Raw genomic sequence first — 14,691 nt, 5'->3', positions numbered from 1 at the left:
ACCTTTTTTAAGAGAACTTAACCAGAAATCTTCTGCTGATCTCACTCAATCACGAGAGGAAAGTATCAGAATGCTGAGCTGGAAATGGAGTCTCAACATGTCAAGGACCTCTGAGAGCAAAATGAAGTGGAATTACTTTAGCTACTACCATGCCAATATTCTGCTTCTCTTCCCTCCCAGAACATAATTGGAAGAACAGCTATCATAATGATTCTCTGAAGAGATGTTTTTTTTTTTTTTTTTCCTACCGATTTGCTTTTAATAATGACCCTATACATGTGGTCAGCTCAGCCTGCTTTTATCTGATTTATCTTTTTTTTTTTTTTTTAATTCAATCTGATTTATTGGGAAATGACACTGAGAAAACTCTGCAGAAGGAAAACTCAGGATTGTTTTGAAAGTAGTCTGAGAATTACCCTGTGATGGATAATTCTGTGTGTGTACAGCATCTCACAGAGCAGAACCTTTTTAGTGTGCTCCCCTGATGGCCCATTAGTACTTGTTTCTTGAGCTCAAAGGCAAAACACTGGGCCAATTCTATTTACTGTCTCAAATACATGCAAAATCTAGGAAGTCTGCCATCACAAAGGTATGTGAGATGCCCTCAACTTGGAAAGTCCCAACTAGGGCCTTGCTGAAGAGAACAAAAAAATTGGCTTAGCAGCTTTGGAGAATTAACCGTTCCCAGTGCTCGCAGTTTAGTGTCTTGTGCATTGGCTGCTGACACTTCAGCTATTTTCTTCTGGTCTCAACTTGATGTCTGGGGGACTGGCATGTTTGCACGCATGCTGAGCGGAGTGACTGCCCCAGGTCTTCTTTATATGTTGTAGTATTCTGGTGTTAGTCAAATAATTCAGGGCCAAGAGCCACGCACTTGTGATGATACAAAAGATTAAGAAGTCTTCCAGTCTTTCAGAATATCTGTTTGAGGTTGTTCTGCATCTTCCTGGTTATGATGGGTCATACTTTGAGTCCTGAAGAAAGCATTGTCATACAAGCCATTACTGTAATCCTATTTTGGTTAAGCAGCTGGAGAGGTTGTGATACATCTTTCTTGACTGACCAGCCAAGAGATGATCTTAAACGGAACTGAATTTTAAACTTATTTTCACTTGCCATATCTTCAAAATAAATTTAATTTTCAAAGTGAAAGTCTTCCTTCTTCCCATGGATAGCACTCAATATGTTTGTAAATGATGAGGAGTATTTTAAAAACATAAATTTAAGAGTGGAGAGAATGCTCACTGCTCTGCAGTACTAACAAAACGAATATGTACATGAAAAACAGGGTTTTTTTTTGTTTTTTTTTTTTTTTTTTTTTCGACGGAGTTGAGATTATGCTAGGCACTTGACAAAGTCGAAATCAAGCTAAATTCAGGTTGCTTGTGCTGAAGAGTTTTCAGCTAAAATTCAACAGGATACAATTAACGTTCATTATGAAATGACATTTATTAAATTTTTAGAATGCAAATGTTTCTAAACAAGAAAATGTGAAATGTGTGAATGATATGTGAAACGTTTTTTTGTTTGTTTTGTTTTTGTTACACTTTGGCATATTAATGCAAATTAATCTGTATTTCTGTCCCTGATTACTATGCGGGCGGGTATTCTATTAATCATATATGGACTCTTAGGCTGCATGTGGAGTATATAAATGAGGAGGCTCTCAAGGCAATGAAAACGTATTTCAAGTATCTTCCTTCAAAGGAGAATTTTATTTGAAAAGATAGCTTGCTTTAATGTTACATACCAGTGTTTAGCATATATAAAAAGATGAAGCAAGTAATATATAAAGGAACTCTAAAAAGTCATTATAACATCTCAAGATAAACCGTCTAATTGCTAGTCTTCACTGGTAGGTAGCAGAACTTTAACTTGTATATTTACTTAACCTCTTTTCTCTCTGTAGGAACTTGAGCGTGTTACATCATTACAGACTGGTCTTCAATTAGCGGCTGTTATTTGCGCAAATGGAAGAAGGTACCTTGCTTAAATAATGGCAGAAATTGAAAGGGGGAAAAAGGGATTTAAGAAGACATTTGTAAACCCAGGAGGTCACTTGCTGATAATATTTCCTGTTTATGTGCTGAGTGGAATTAGCAATAGTAAATGGGCTAAAATGTACAAGTTGCTTTTTTTTTTTTTCCAACTTCCACTGTCAATTGGAAGTTCTATTTAAACAGACACCTTTTGGGGTATACCATTGATCCACAGACAAGTTCTGCAGAAGGGATAACATACCTTCTAAATAGTCTGTTGGTGTGTGTCCTGAGTTTGGCTAAGATAGAGTAAATTTTCCTCCTAGAAGTTGGTATGGTGCTGTGTTTTGGATTTAGGATGAGAATAATGCTGATAACATGCCGATGTTTTAGTTATTGCAGAGCAGTGCTTAAACTAAATCAAAGACTTTTCATCTTCTCGTGCTGTTCTGCCAGCAAAGAGGCTGGGGGTGCACCAGAAGCTGGAAGGGGACACAGCCAGGACATCTGGCCCAGGCTGGCCAAAGGGATTCCCCACACCACGTGGTGCCATGCTGAACATTTAATAGGAGGTGGCTGGCCAGGGTGGGGAGATCACTGCCTGGGAATTGGATGGGCAGGTGGTGAGCAATTGTACTGTCCATCACTTGCCTTGTGCATATTATTTCTCTTTCTATTCTGTCTTATTAAACTTTTATTTCAGCCCACAAGCTTTTACTTCGCTCCCCCTAATTCTCTCCCCCATGCCGCTAGGGGAGGTGATGGGGAGAGCGGATGACTGTGTGGTGCTTAGCTGCCTGCTGGCATAAACTAAAACACGGTGTCATCTCAGTTTCGGCGTTTCCCTAACAATGCTTGCAATTTTGTTTTCTAGCATGTCTGATGATGTGCATACTAGTGTTTATTTGAAGTAAGCCTTATGTTATATATTATGGAAGCATGTCCTATTCATTGTTAACTTCTACAGACACCTGAATATAGCAAAGGAGGGATTCACACAAACTAGTTTGGGACTTCTTGCAAATCAAAGGAAACGACAGTTGCTTATTGGACTGCTGAAGTCTCTGAGAACAATAAAAACGCTGGTATGTAAAGATTTTTTTCAGTCAATAGTAAAATATTTTTTCATTTCTTTGTAGTTATCACTGTTTTCTTTCTCTTTTTAGCAAAGAACTGATGTACGCTTAAGTGAGATGCTAGAGGTAAGTCCCTCCCAGACTGTTGTATCTTGAAGCTATTCTATTTCTATCAGTCATCCTAATTTTGTCCTTTCCTTCCTTCATTTTATGAACAGGCTATGATGAGTCTTTGTTGTGAAATAGTATTTTTGTTCTTGTTTTAAATGTTTGAGAAATACTTCATACCAAATTAAATAGCCCCCGTGGAGGGGAACAGGGCAGTATTTTCTATCAAAGACTCAATCCTTCAGAACTTAGTTTCAGAACTTAGGCTTGAGTTAGCTGAGTGAGAGTTCTGTCTTCACTTTCCTCCCTACACCTCTGCTTATACTCCTTTTCTGGCTTTAGCTTCATATTTGGAATTAAAAAAGAAAGCAAGGTTTAGCTGATTCTTGATATACCTAGCTTGAATAAAGTACTTCTACTGGTATATTATATTACAAATTTATATGGCTTCCTACTTAGAATTTTATTTTGAAGTGGGGGAGCTTCTCTCTTTATTTAGTGGCTTGGCTTTTTAATAGTCAATTGTAGAAAATGTTGTAGCACACAGACTATGAATCTGAAAATTCTGCTGTTAAGGTGTGTATATATACTGCCTAAAATGTAGCAGATACTGTGCAGGGCAAAAATAAGATCTTGTCTTCAGATGTTTAAATTGTGTGAAAGTTGGATTGAAGCTGTTTATCAACAGCTATATTTTGATGATATTGTGTGACTATTTTGACTTGGTAGCTTGCCAATTATTTTTAGCTGAGGTTGGATAGAATGTCATTATGGTAATCCCTAGTTACTAAATGTGGAGATTGAATTTTAGTAATTTTAACCCTTAAGATTTTTTAATTCCATACACTTTAATACACCTTGTCTCACACTTTGTTACTCTTTATCAAGCAAGAACCTATTAATTCACCTGAGGCTCCACCAATGTTATTTTCTGCTCACTAAGCTTAGATTTTTATTAGCTTTTTATTTCTGTGCTGTGTTGTATTGCACAGGAAATCAGATCTTCACTGCTGGTAGTTGTTGTCTTGAGACAGAGGTGTGGGTGTTGCATCTGCACACAGACCCTAATGTCAGATTTGTCAGGGATCTTTAAACTTTTACCTGCTAAAACTGCCCTTTCTGGCTAACTGGAGTTTTAGAACTGTGTTGAGTGTCTTCTCCCAAATACCGTATCCCAGATATTAGCTATTTTATTGTCTTTACTGAGAGGAAATTAGTAGGTTGGAATATACGAGTTACATACATGTATATGCATACACACATACATAAACAAGTATATAAAATAAACGTCATAGCCGTACAGAGATGAACATTTAGGTAGGGTTCCCAACTAAAACAGAGGTGACAGAAACAGAAAGGGGTGAGCCACATCTGGAATACATCAGTAATACGTGTTACTGAAGCAGGCTTTGCAATTTGTGATGAGGAGAGCATGGAACTTGCTGCTTTACAGCCCTGGTAGACTTAATGGAGCAAGCATCAGGTTTCCAATGGAGAAAGATGCAAAGAGCTGTAATTGCAGCAATCATTTTAAGCCAGTGTATTGTTTTATTATCATCTAGTGCATAAAGCATTTTTTTTTTTTTTAATAGCTAAACTTGATCTACATTAGAATGTCGCTGTTAAAAACAGTTTTATTTGAGAAACTTCTTTATGGTAATGGCTAAATATAAATTGCCCATGTGTTTTTGCTCTTCAGTCAATGAATTTGAAAATTCATTAGCAGCTTTGCATTTGAGCCCTCTGAAGCACATAATATAATGAATGTAATTAGGAAAAAAAGGAAAGCTCTTGGCTACTGAAGGGGATTTTCCTTTCTTCAAGAAAAAGGAACTCATCTAATGGCCTCATATCTAATAGGATACAAAAATAATAATTATAGCCAAGACACTGTTGACGAGATCTTGGCTCTTGTATGCTCTTGTGTGTGGTTTTGGTTTGCTTTTGTCCTGGTGTCTTCATATACTTTCTGACTGATTTTTTTTCTGTCTATTGGAAATTCTTGTAAATTATATATGTTTGTGTTTTTTTTTTTTCCGTCCAAAAAATATATATATTTTTTTTGTCCTGGGGCCTTCTCTGAACCATTTGTCTTAAATTCATTACTAATTAGTTATCAAATGTGTCAAAATAAATAGAATGTGTTTATTCGTGCTTAATATCAGTGTGTCTCTGTTGTCTCTTTGTTGGTTTTGTAAATTATGGCTGCAGCTGACTAGTGCCTGAACTTACCTCTTCCCCTGCTCACAAATAGATCATATTGCATTAACAAAGGTTTGAAAATTAAGTGGGAAAATGTTATTTGTTTTGTAATGAGAGCCTTCTGCTCTGTTTTGTATGAATCTGTGAGTAAACAAACAAGTCATTTGCATAAGATAATATAATATATGCAGTGTTTTTGGATCTTGCTAACATGTTGCCAGTTTATAACTCTAAATTGCTTGCAAATTAATTTTTGCAATAGACCCCCAATAGTTTCCTCCAACTTGATACTGTACAGATGTAAGAGGTGAAGTATTTTGTTCTTTGTCTTTATACATAAGCATGTAAACAAAAATGGGTGTTGTGGTGTTTGCTTCAAAAGTCAAATTAGTTTTCTGTTGTATTTTATCCCAAGGAAGAGGACTATCCAGGAGCTATTCAGCTGTGCTTGGAATGCCAGAAAGCTGCCAGCACTTTCAAACACTACAGTTGTATAAGGTGAGGTGACATTGTGCTGATCTCAGCTTCCGGATAGTATTTGTAAATGGTACAAAACAGTGATGGTTAATTCTGATTATCTAGAGCAGTTTTGATTTAAATTTAAATTTCTGCTTAGAAAAGTAAAGTTGAGGCATTTATAAAACCATAAACATCCTCTCAGCAGTGTCGTGACCCCATCCCACTACTACTAAGTCTTCACAATCTTAAACTCTGTATAATCTCTACCTGGTCTGTGCCATTGTTTTGTAACTATGGTAGAAAGTTAGCAGGCAGAGTTTCAGATCAGACTGAGGTAGGACTGTGCTACAACCTGCAGCCTAGAGATACTTGGGCTAATTTTAAATAAGGAATTTTGTATTCTGGAATTATTTCCCTTCAATGAGATGGTTTTGGAAGGGTAACTTACCTTGATTCTGGGTGATGAAATTAGCAAGCACAGATCTTTGTGCTGTCATGGAGAAATTGCTTTCACAACCTGAACTAATTCATATATCTGCAGTTTCTAGCTTAAAAGGACTTGATGTTTTCAATTGCTTTTTATGCAATAAAAGAATTGGGTGAATGTCAAGTTCAAAGTCATACCAAATAGGACAATAAAGGAGAAAAATAAGGTGATTTTTGACATTTCATCCATGAAGAAGATTATTAGATTATCTGGGTTTTCTTTCTGTGTTATTTTTAGAGTTTTAAATTTATGGGTAAAATTCTGACATTATTTGAGCTCCTACCAGAATGCTGCTTGACTTAGCAGGACCAAAATCTCTGAATACATAGACTTTGCCTCCCTCTGTCCTATAAATGCATGGTTTGTTGCAACTTTAGAGTAATTACCCATAAGGCTTGATTTCAGTTTAGGTCTCCTTTTGAGGTATGTTTTTTTAAGGATCTGAAGATGCAACTAAAAAGTGTATGAGGTTAGAAGTTCTGCCTGGAAATAAGCCTCTCTCTATTTTGAAGTATCATATTGAAAAGTTCATTTTTGTTTTCTTTTTAGTTCCATAAAACTTGTACATGGATATAAATACAGCCAAAATTAGCCTACATTACTTGATACAACTTCCCTCTTTTACCTCCCTCCAACTCCCCCCCCCAAAAAACAAAAACAAACAAACACCATTTTGAATCCCTTCTGTATATAGTGGTGAATGAAAAATATTCTTTATTTATTTGAATGATAAATGGCTTCATGGTTTCCCTCAGTTGTAATTAGGTTGTCAAGATAAAGGATGACTCCTGAACAACTTCTGCTCTGCATGACTCTACATTCTATAGAGAGATGGATTCTGCAGTGTGTTTCACACCTGGGTGTCATCTGTAGTGTCTTTGTTCAGGAAGCTCTCCTTAGTATATTGTTCTTTTCAAAGCTCTATGGCTTGTCTAATCTATTATGTGTATCTCCTGCATTTTTCTTTTTTTGGAGAAGAAAATTTATTCAACTTGAAAAGGCAGCTTGATTTCTTAGGCTCTTCAGAGTACTCATCTGCAAAAACATGTACTTTTGAGATTCAGGTTATTTACCTAGTTTAAGTTAAATTTTGTTTTATGTACATTATATAAAAAGTTTAATGCTGAATCACTTCAATCTTTCATTGCAGCTTTTAATTTCCACTGCATTATGCTCACTATAGCAAAATTTTGAACTTAAACTAACAGTTCATATTTTTGCCATTTGGAATATTTAACTGCAATATTCATATTATTTTAAATTTGTTACCATACTGACAAGATACGTGACAAATAGTTGTGAGGATTTATTTTGTTCTTGCACTCAAAAGGATATACTTGCATCCAGGAAGACAGTTTCTTGAAAGAAAGAATGATGATAGAAAATCAGGACTGCTTCTTTATTCTGAGATTGTTTTTTTTGTGAGTGTATTTTTGTTTGGATTGTGAGAGTAGGACATTTTTTACAGTAAATCTCAGCCTCAAAGCATATATTTTCATTGTTGTGCACTGATTTACTTCGTGAAATCCCAAAGAATATGTATCGTATGGAATAACATCTTGCTAGCAGGGATTAGGCTAGATTTTTTGCATTTTTGTTTGGGACCACAATAGAAACAGTTAATCAAAAAGTCAGACAAGCGCTGACATTTAAAACATACTTTACCTACAGATCTTTATGGGAGTTATCACCTCTGTACCTTACCATGACATTTTCACAGTATCACTTTCATTTGTGCACATGAAAAGAATCAGTGCATTCCTTCAGATTTTTCTTGCTAGGAGTTAGGTGTAGCTCTTATTAATCAGCAGGGGATTTAAATCTTTATATGAAGTGTGTGTGTATGTGTGTATATATATATATATTTTAATTTGCTGTGTGCATAGTCTGAAGAGACAAGCACTGCAGCTTTCCTGACCTCTTGGGTTTTAAGAGAGCTCATCCTCCTTTAACATAGTAGGCTGGACTATTTTTTTTTATCTTTGTTCTCCATTATCTTCCTCCAAGGGAAGCAGATCAGTGCTTGTGTTGCATTCCATGCTTGCATTATGTGATTCATTTTTGTTTATAAATAGAAATCAAAGTCATCTGCCTTCTGCTCGTTGATTAGTTATGATGGGAGTAGACTCCCTTCAAAAACCCTTAGAAAACTGTAGTGTCAGATAATAGGACCACTCTGTCTATTGCATCTGGGTCTAAATGTTCTTTCTATTATATCACAGGAGATGTACCTTCTAAAAATATGCTAATTTAGATTTCTGTGGAGAAGGATGTGAAAAATACTTTTAATACGTTTTTTAATTCAAGGCATTCATTTAATTCATGAAGTCTCAATTATGGTAGATGGGCTTTCGTAATAATCTTGTAGCCATTATGTCTAAGCATTATCTTAGTAATTGGGTACTAGAAAACAGACAATTTTAGCTGGATGCTGCATTTCTACATTTTCAGTTCAATATTTGATCAAAGTTACATTTCATAGGAAATCTTGTGATTGCATCTCCTTCTCCAAGATTGGTTGGTGTAAGTGTGGGATGTATTCTTGCAAACACTTGCATACATCTTTGATGCCTACTCATTGAACAAATAAACTGTGAATCTGTGTATTTAAAAGTCTTGCTTGAGCCCTTGCTTCATTGGGAAGACAGCGATGTCACAGAATTTGCTCTAAACAGTACAGGTAGGAAACGTTGGTGGTCTTGCCTTGGCTGTGTTGCATGTAGAGCAAGGTCTTTTGAAGTCCTCTTCCAAGAGATAGAGAACATACACCTTCTAGAATGGCTCAGATCTTGGGAGATTTGCTGGGATTTGTGACATGAGGGCTCAAGTCCCTAATCTGCCTCCTATGGTAGCAGGTGGTTACAAACTGAGGCAAGCTCTTCATGTGTGTGAGCATGTCAGTTGCCTGGCTGAGGTAAAAAAATCATGTGTATTTTAAAGTAAATTAGAAAAGGTAAATGCTACCAAGCAGCAGCGTGTTCATGACATTTATTTGAGAAGAATCCCTCTTGTGTTTATGCAGTACCTGTTACTATCAGGGCATTTGTGAGTTTTTAATAGGGCTTGTATCAGTACAATGGCTTAATTTATTCAGTCTGTGCAAAGGCTGCCTGTGCATTAAATCAGTTTTGCTGATGTCAACAGCTTCTGCGTTTTAGACCAGTTAACTTCAACATACAAACCAAAAAGATTTTTGTATCCTGGGGGTCTGTTCTGTACGTAGCTCTAAAGATGGACAGGAGAGTTTCTGTGCGTAGAGCAAGATTCTTACTCTTCTAATCTGTTATTGCTAGATAAAAGGAGTAATAGGAAATGCTCCTAAACTTCAGCAGGAGATGAAATAACATGAAATTGTTAAGAAAGTTTTTCTGTCTGGAGGCTCGTTACATATGGATAAACAACAAAGAATTACTGCCTACTTGATTTTAGTGTTCAATGCCAACTTTTTCTCTTAATTTTTATTTTCTATTTAAACCTTTCTTAGGAAGATGCTCTATCCAGCTTATCTAACAGAACTAAAAAAGGAGGGATGATAAGCATATCATTTAAGTGGAGAGAACTAGATAAGGAAGCTAGAATCTATCTTTTGATAGGTAATGTAGGCCCCTTAGGAAAAGATTCAGAGTACAGAAGTTATTCGTCTTAAATTCGGTAGGGTGATTATCCCATCAGAACTCCGTGCTTTCTATGCTGAAGAGAATATCCCCCCTATGTCTTTGTTTTCTTGACCCTCCCAAACAAAACCAAAAACATATTAGCCCCTTCTGGTGTATTTTTTTGGCTGATATTCCAAAATTCTGGAAGCTAATTGTTAGAGAGCAGCAGTTGTGCCTTTCTTTGTCCAAAATATGGTAGCTTTTTTTGTTAATCGTTCTATACCAAGTACAGCTCAGACAAGTGAACTGATGGTCTTAAAAAGATTTTCTGAGAGTTATGTAAGCTTAAGTTCTGACTTTTCTTTAAAATTTAAATGTTTTTCCCACAGTGTTTCTTTAAGGGTTTCCTGAGCAATGGGTAAAAGGTTCTATACCTCAGTTTGCAAAGACTTGACTGCCCTTTACCTTTTTCTTTCTGTATTGCTGTAGGCCAGAGTGCTGAATCAAAACGTTAGAACACAAGTTTCTGTGGGGTTGGGAATACCTCTGAATATGTGGGTAAATCCCAGCAGGATGAGGTCTTGTCTGGGCTCTCTTAACACTGTTGCATTATAAAGCTGGAATAATATGCTTCTGTAACAGATATTTTAATTTGAAGTGTTAAGAAGACAGCACGGTCAATAAGATCAGTAGTTTGATTTTAAACTTTTTTTCTTTCATTTATAGTGAGTTAAATTCAAAACTGCAAGATACTTTGGAGCAAATAGAGGTAAGAATGATTATATTTGTTCAGTGTATATTAGTTGTTAACCTCTAGATACTAGAGCTTTCTAAAATGCACTGCTATTAGCAATTACTGAATGTGTATGTTTCTTTCAAGTATAATCTTTGGAATACTGTAGCCATTGCCATTCATGTAGCCTCTTGTGCTGAAATCTACATGTACTTAAATGCTTTATAATATGGTATCAAGTCTATCATCCCAGCTTGCTAATTGTGCCAACTCAAGTGGTAAAGCAATCAATAAAATAGATAAGTCATATTAAAAGTACTGGAGCAAAGGTATGCTCCCTGTGTGATGAATATACACAGTGGTTTTCAGTCCATCAGTTGCTGTGAATTCTTTAACTTGTCCTAAAGAGTTGTGAAAAATAACCAAGAGCAGCATGCCAGTAGGTTTGGATAATATACACGAGAGTTTTAGCGAACGGGAAACTGCTGGGTATGGCCAATGCTAAGGCATAGCAAGTAAGACTTGAATAGCCAGGAAAGATACAACTAACATCACTTTAAGTTGGTAGATAGTATCACAAAAGCAAATAAATATGAAATGGTAGGTTTCTTGCTGGAAATTGATGGCAAAAAAAAGGGGGGTTGTGAACGATAGGAACAAAAGGAATTCTTTTTATTCCATTAGTAAGTGATTTTGAGCAAGCTTTTGTCAGAAGTCTAACAGTGTAGGTATATATAATGTATATGTAGTGCATGTAGTCTCTATGTATGTAATGCATATCAGGAGATGCATATCATGCATATCAATGCATATCAAATGCAGCAGTTCTCTACACCTCTCTCTGACCATTTGCACTTTGGAAAGTCAGATAAGAACATGTATTATTGTACCTTGTTATTTAATTCCCTGTACAATTAGAACTTTGTTACCTTTTCATTTGTGCATTTTGTAAATTTACTTTTTTTGCAAAGCTTTTCTTTGATGTTTTACTCTTTCCCTGCTATATGCATCTCTGTAGAGTATGTCTGGTTCCGAAGAGCTAACGAGATAACTGTTTTCATCTCACTCTCACTTAGTCCAGTCATTAAACTAATCTTTATTTAAGATCACTCAATTTTCATTCCTGTTATGTTCAGAGGATACCATTTATTCCTTGTGAGCAAACACTGAAATTGCTTTAAAAGGAGACATGTATCTTTACTTCCTCCCAGTAACAGCTTTGCAGAGCAAATCCAGCAAAGTTTGGAAAGATGTGACATGTTGGTTGGTGTAAGTGATACATAGCTAGATAAAGAATCGTATTCAAATTTCCTATGTATTTATTTTTTTATTTATTTTATTTAAATCATATTCCACTAATTACTACTTCAATAATGACTTTTCTCGATAGTCAAATGCCTCTGTTCATCTCCATTCTTTTTTTTTTTCTTTTTTCTTCCTTAATAGTATGAAAGTAAAGACAATGTTACAAAAAATACAAGGTGGCTATACTGGAAAATCTAACTGAAAAATTAATGTACTGTGTGTTTGTGTTCTGTTCATGGTCAATTTGATATTCCTGGTTCTCTGTCTGTAAAGCTGTTATGCATGAAATATGAAAAGTAGTTTTTTTTTTCCTAATTCTAGTACGTGGTTGAAATTTCATATTGAGGAATTCCACTGAGGAATATCTGACTGTTTAGATTGCTTGTACTTTTACCATCTTGAGGAGCAAAATGCAGAGTTTTTGATTTTACTCTATCCTCCTTTTTTGTGCTTAAGGAAAATACTGTTTTTTTTCTTTTTTTTTTCAAAAAACAAACCAAAAACACCATTAAAACAAAAGCAACACAAATCTTTGGGATCAAAATCTATAAAAATCTATCTATAAATAATCTATAAATATTTTGTGGCTAATGAAATATTTCATGTAAACTTTCCAGTGGAATCAGTAAAAGTATACAGGGACTAAACAATCCTTTTATTTTGATTTGCAAGAGTAAGGTTGGATTGCTCTTAATTAATAAGAATTGAAGTGGCTAGTAAGGAGAGAAACTATCTGTTAGCTGCATAAATTATTGATTCGTGCCCTGATTTCTTGCATTGTTGATTGAAAATAATTAGAGGCTGTGTATCTCAGAACAAGAGTCTAAGTGAAAATTGTGTTAAGTTTCACAGTCAAAATCTTGGAAAGCTTATTAGTTAGTTATTAAGTATATGATCCTGTTAAATCTTTTCATTCGGTGCACATAAAAAGTGGGCTTCATTTATTGTCAAGCTGTTCAGTATGTTTGTCCAGACATTGCTCTGATGACAGAACTAGTAACTGCATGTTGATGTGTGTTAGTGCTTTCTTCTCTAATTCTGGTCATTGTGCCAGTACAGTGCTTCATAAGTGACTTATTTCACAATGAACTTTTAGGTCAGAAAACGGGAATTTCATTTAATAGATGGCAGTTATAGGCTTAAGAAGTCTGAATTGCTTGAGCTGAAACACCTATGGAGCCCTTTCATTTTTTCACCAGATCTGTGTTTCTCTTATGAGTGGGAGTAGACCAAATTTGAAATCCAAGCTCTCTGATATTGGGGTGCTAGGCCTTCACAAAGTAAACATCACTTTGAATTCAACTTTAGCGGCGTAAAGTACTTTTTGCTGTACTTGTTTTTGGAGATGGTGAAGCCAGCTGTCTGACAGAAATTTTGGACTGAAGAGCTGCATGTGGCAAGATACACCACCTGAAATAGTCCAGTGTTGTCTGCATACAAGCATAATTATCAGCATTCTTTAAATACATTTATTTTCCTTTTCTGTTATTGTTAAAACAAACCAAGTATATTGCTTATATTAAATGTTTAACGCATTTTTGTGCCTTCATTTATACAGGAGCAATTGGATGTAGCGCTCTCCAAGATATGCAAGAACTTTGATATAAGTCATTACACAAAGGTTCAGCAAGCTTACAGGCTGCTTGGAAAAACACAGGTTAGTATTTGTGTGCTGAGTAAATCGTGTAGAACAGTGGAGTAACAATGTGAAGCTTTGTGTACTGGGGAGGAAATTGATTATCCTAATGCTGATGAATCTCACTTACAAAGGCTCTGTTATTTTAACACTAATTGCTAAATGTAAGCCATGTAATGCCATAACGCGTAGGTTTTGGGACATGGTATAACTAACAATTCCGTATTTCACCTCCTTATGTAATGTTTTATGCATTATAAATTATACCTTGAAATGTGAGTGCTGTTTTTTTTTGGTAGCTATGTCCATGTTAGTGAGCTGTGCACAACCAGCACCGTATATATATCCATTCCCATTTTATAGTACTTGAATGTGACAGGAATGAAGATGCGAGAAGATTTTTTTTGGCAGCAAAAAGTGACACAAGGCATGACAAAAAGGAGAGGAGATAGTCCTGCAGGCAGTTCTCATCAGTGATCTGTTTTCATAACATAGGGATGCTGAACATGACAGTGCCAGTGTAGCAATAATATTCTGGTTTAGAAAAGAGATTCCTCCAGAAGGCTTTAGCTTCTAGGAGTCATATCAGAGTGCCTGTCTCCTGCTGAATACAGGATGAGAACTCCATTCTATAATATTTTTTTTGTTTTTAAATGTTGATTCCCAGTATTCAGGAGCAAGACTGACATTAGGATGCCTTTTTTGGTTTTGTTCTTAAATTTTTGTTCTTTCTTTCTTTCTTTCTTTCTTTCTTTCTTTCTTTCTTTCTTTCTTTCTTTCTTTCTTTCTTTCTTTCTTTCTTTCTTTCTTTCTTTCTTTCTTTCTTTCTTTCTTTCTAATTAGAACCTTTATAGCAAAGTTGAGTTATTTTTCCTTGGTTTGACTGTTAAAACAGTATAGCTTTGCAATAGAACAGAAATTGATTTCTTTTCTGATGCACTGACATTGTACAGAATTGATGGAGTACCTAATGATTGCAACTTAACATTAGGGAAGAATATTAGTTGTTAGACTTTTCCTTTGTTGTTTCTTTGTATTCAATTTAATACTTTATTTATATTTATTTATTTAATACTAATTTAATATTCAATTCAAGAGTTGGACTTGATG

At 35.4% G+C, this 14,691-nt stretch overlaps 1 protein-coding gene across 1 annotated transcript in view; it reads left to right on the top strand.

The window, feature by feature from the left end:
* The window catches only part of VPS50 (VPS50 subunit of EARP/GARPII complex), a 75,351-nt gene that overhangs the window by 14,568 nt on the left and 46,092 nt on the right, over positions 1-14,691 (top strand). Inside the window, exons 6-11 of the mRNA XM_038174757.2 lie at positions 1,910-1,980; positions 2,947-3,064; positions 3,146-3,181; positions 5,781-5,863; positions 10,634-10,676; positions 13,504-13,602. Coding sequence (XP_038030685.1) covers positions 1,910-1,980; positions 2,947-3,064; positions 3,146-3,181; positions 5,781-5,863; positions 10,634-10,676; positions 13,504-13,602 — 450 coding nt within the window. The remainder of the gene's footprint in view (positions 1-1,909; positions 1,981-2,946; positions 3,065-3,145; positions 3,182-5,780; positions 5,864-10,633; positions 10,677-13,503; positions 13,603-14,691) is intronic.

This window comes from Anas platyrhynchos, chromosome 2 (assembly GCF_047663525.1).
Source record: "Anas platyrhynchos isolate ZD024472 breed Pekin duck chromosome 2, IASCAAS_PekinDuck_T2T, whole genome shotgun sequence".
NCBI classification, from domain to species: Eukaryota; Metazoa; Chordata; class Aves; order Anseriformes; family Anatidae; genus Anas; species Anas platyrhynchos.
The sequence above is the reverse complement of the archived record's forward strand: the minus strand, read 5'-3'. Positions and strand labels throughout refer to the sequence as shown.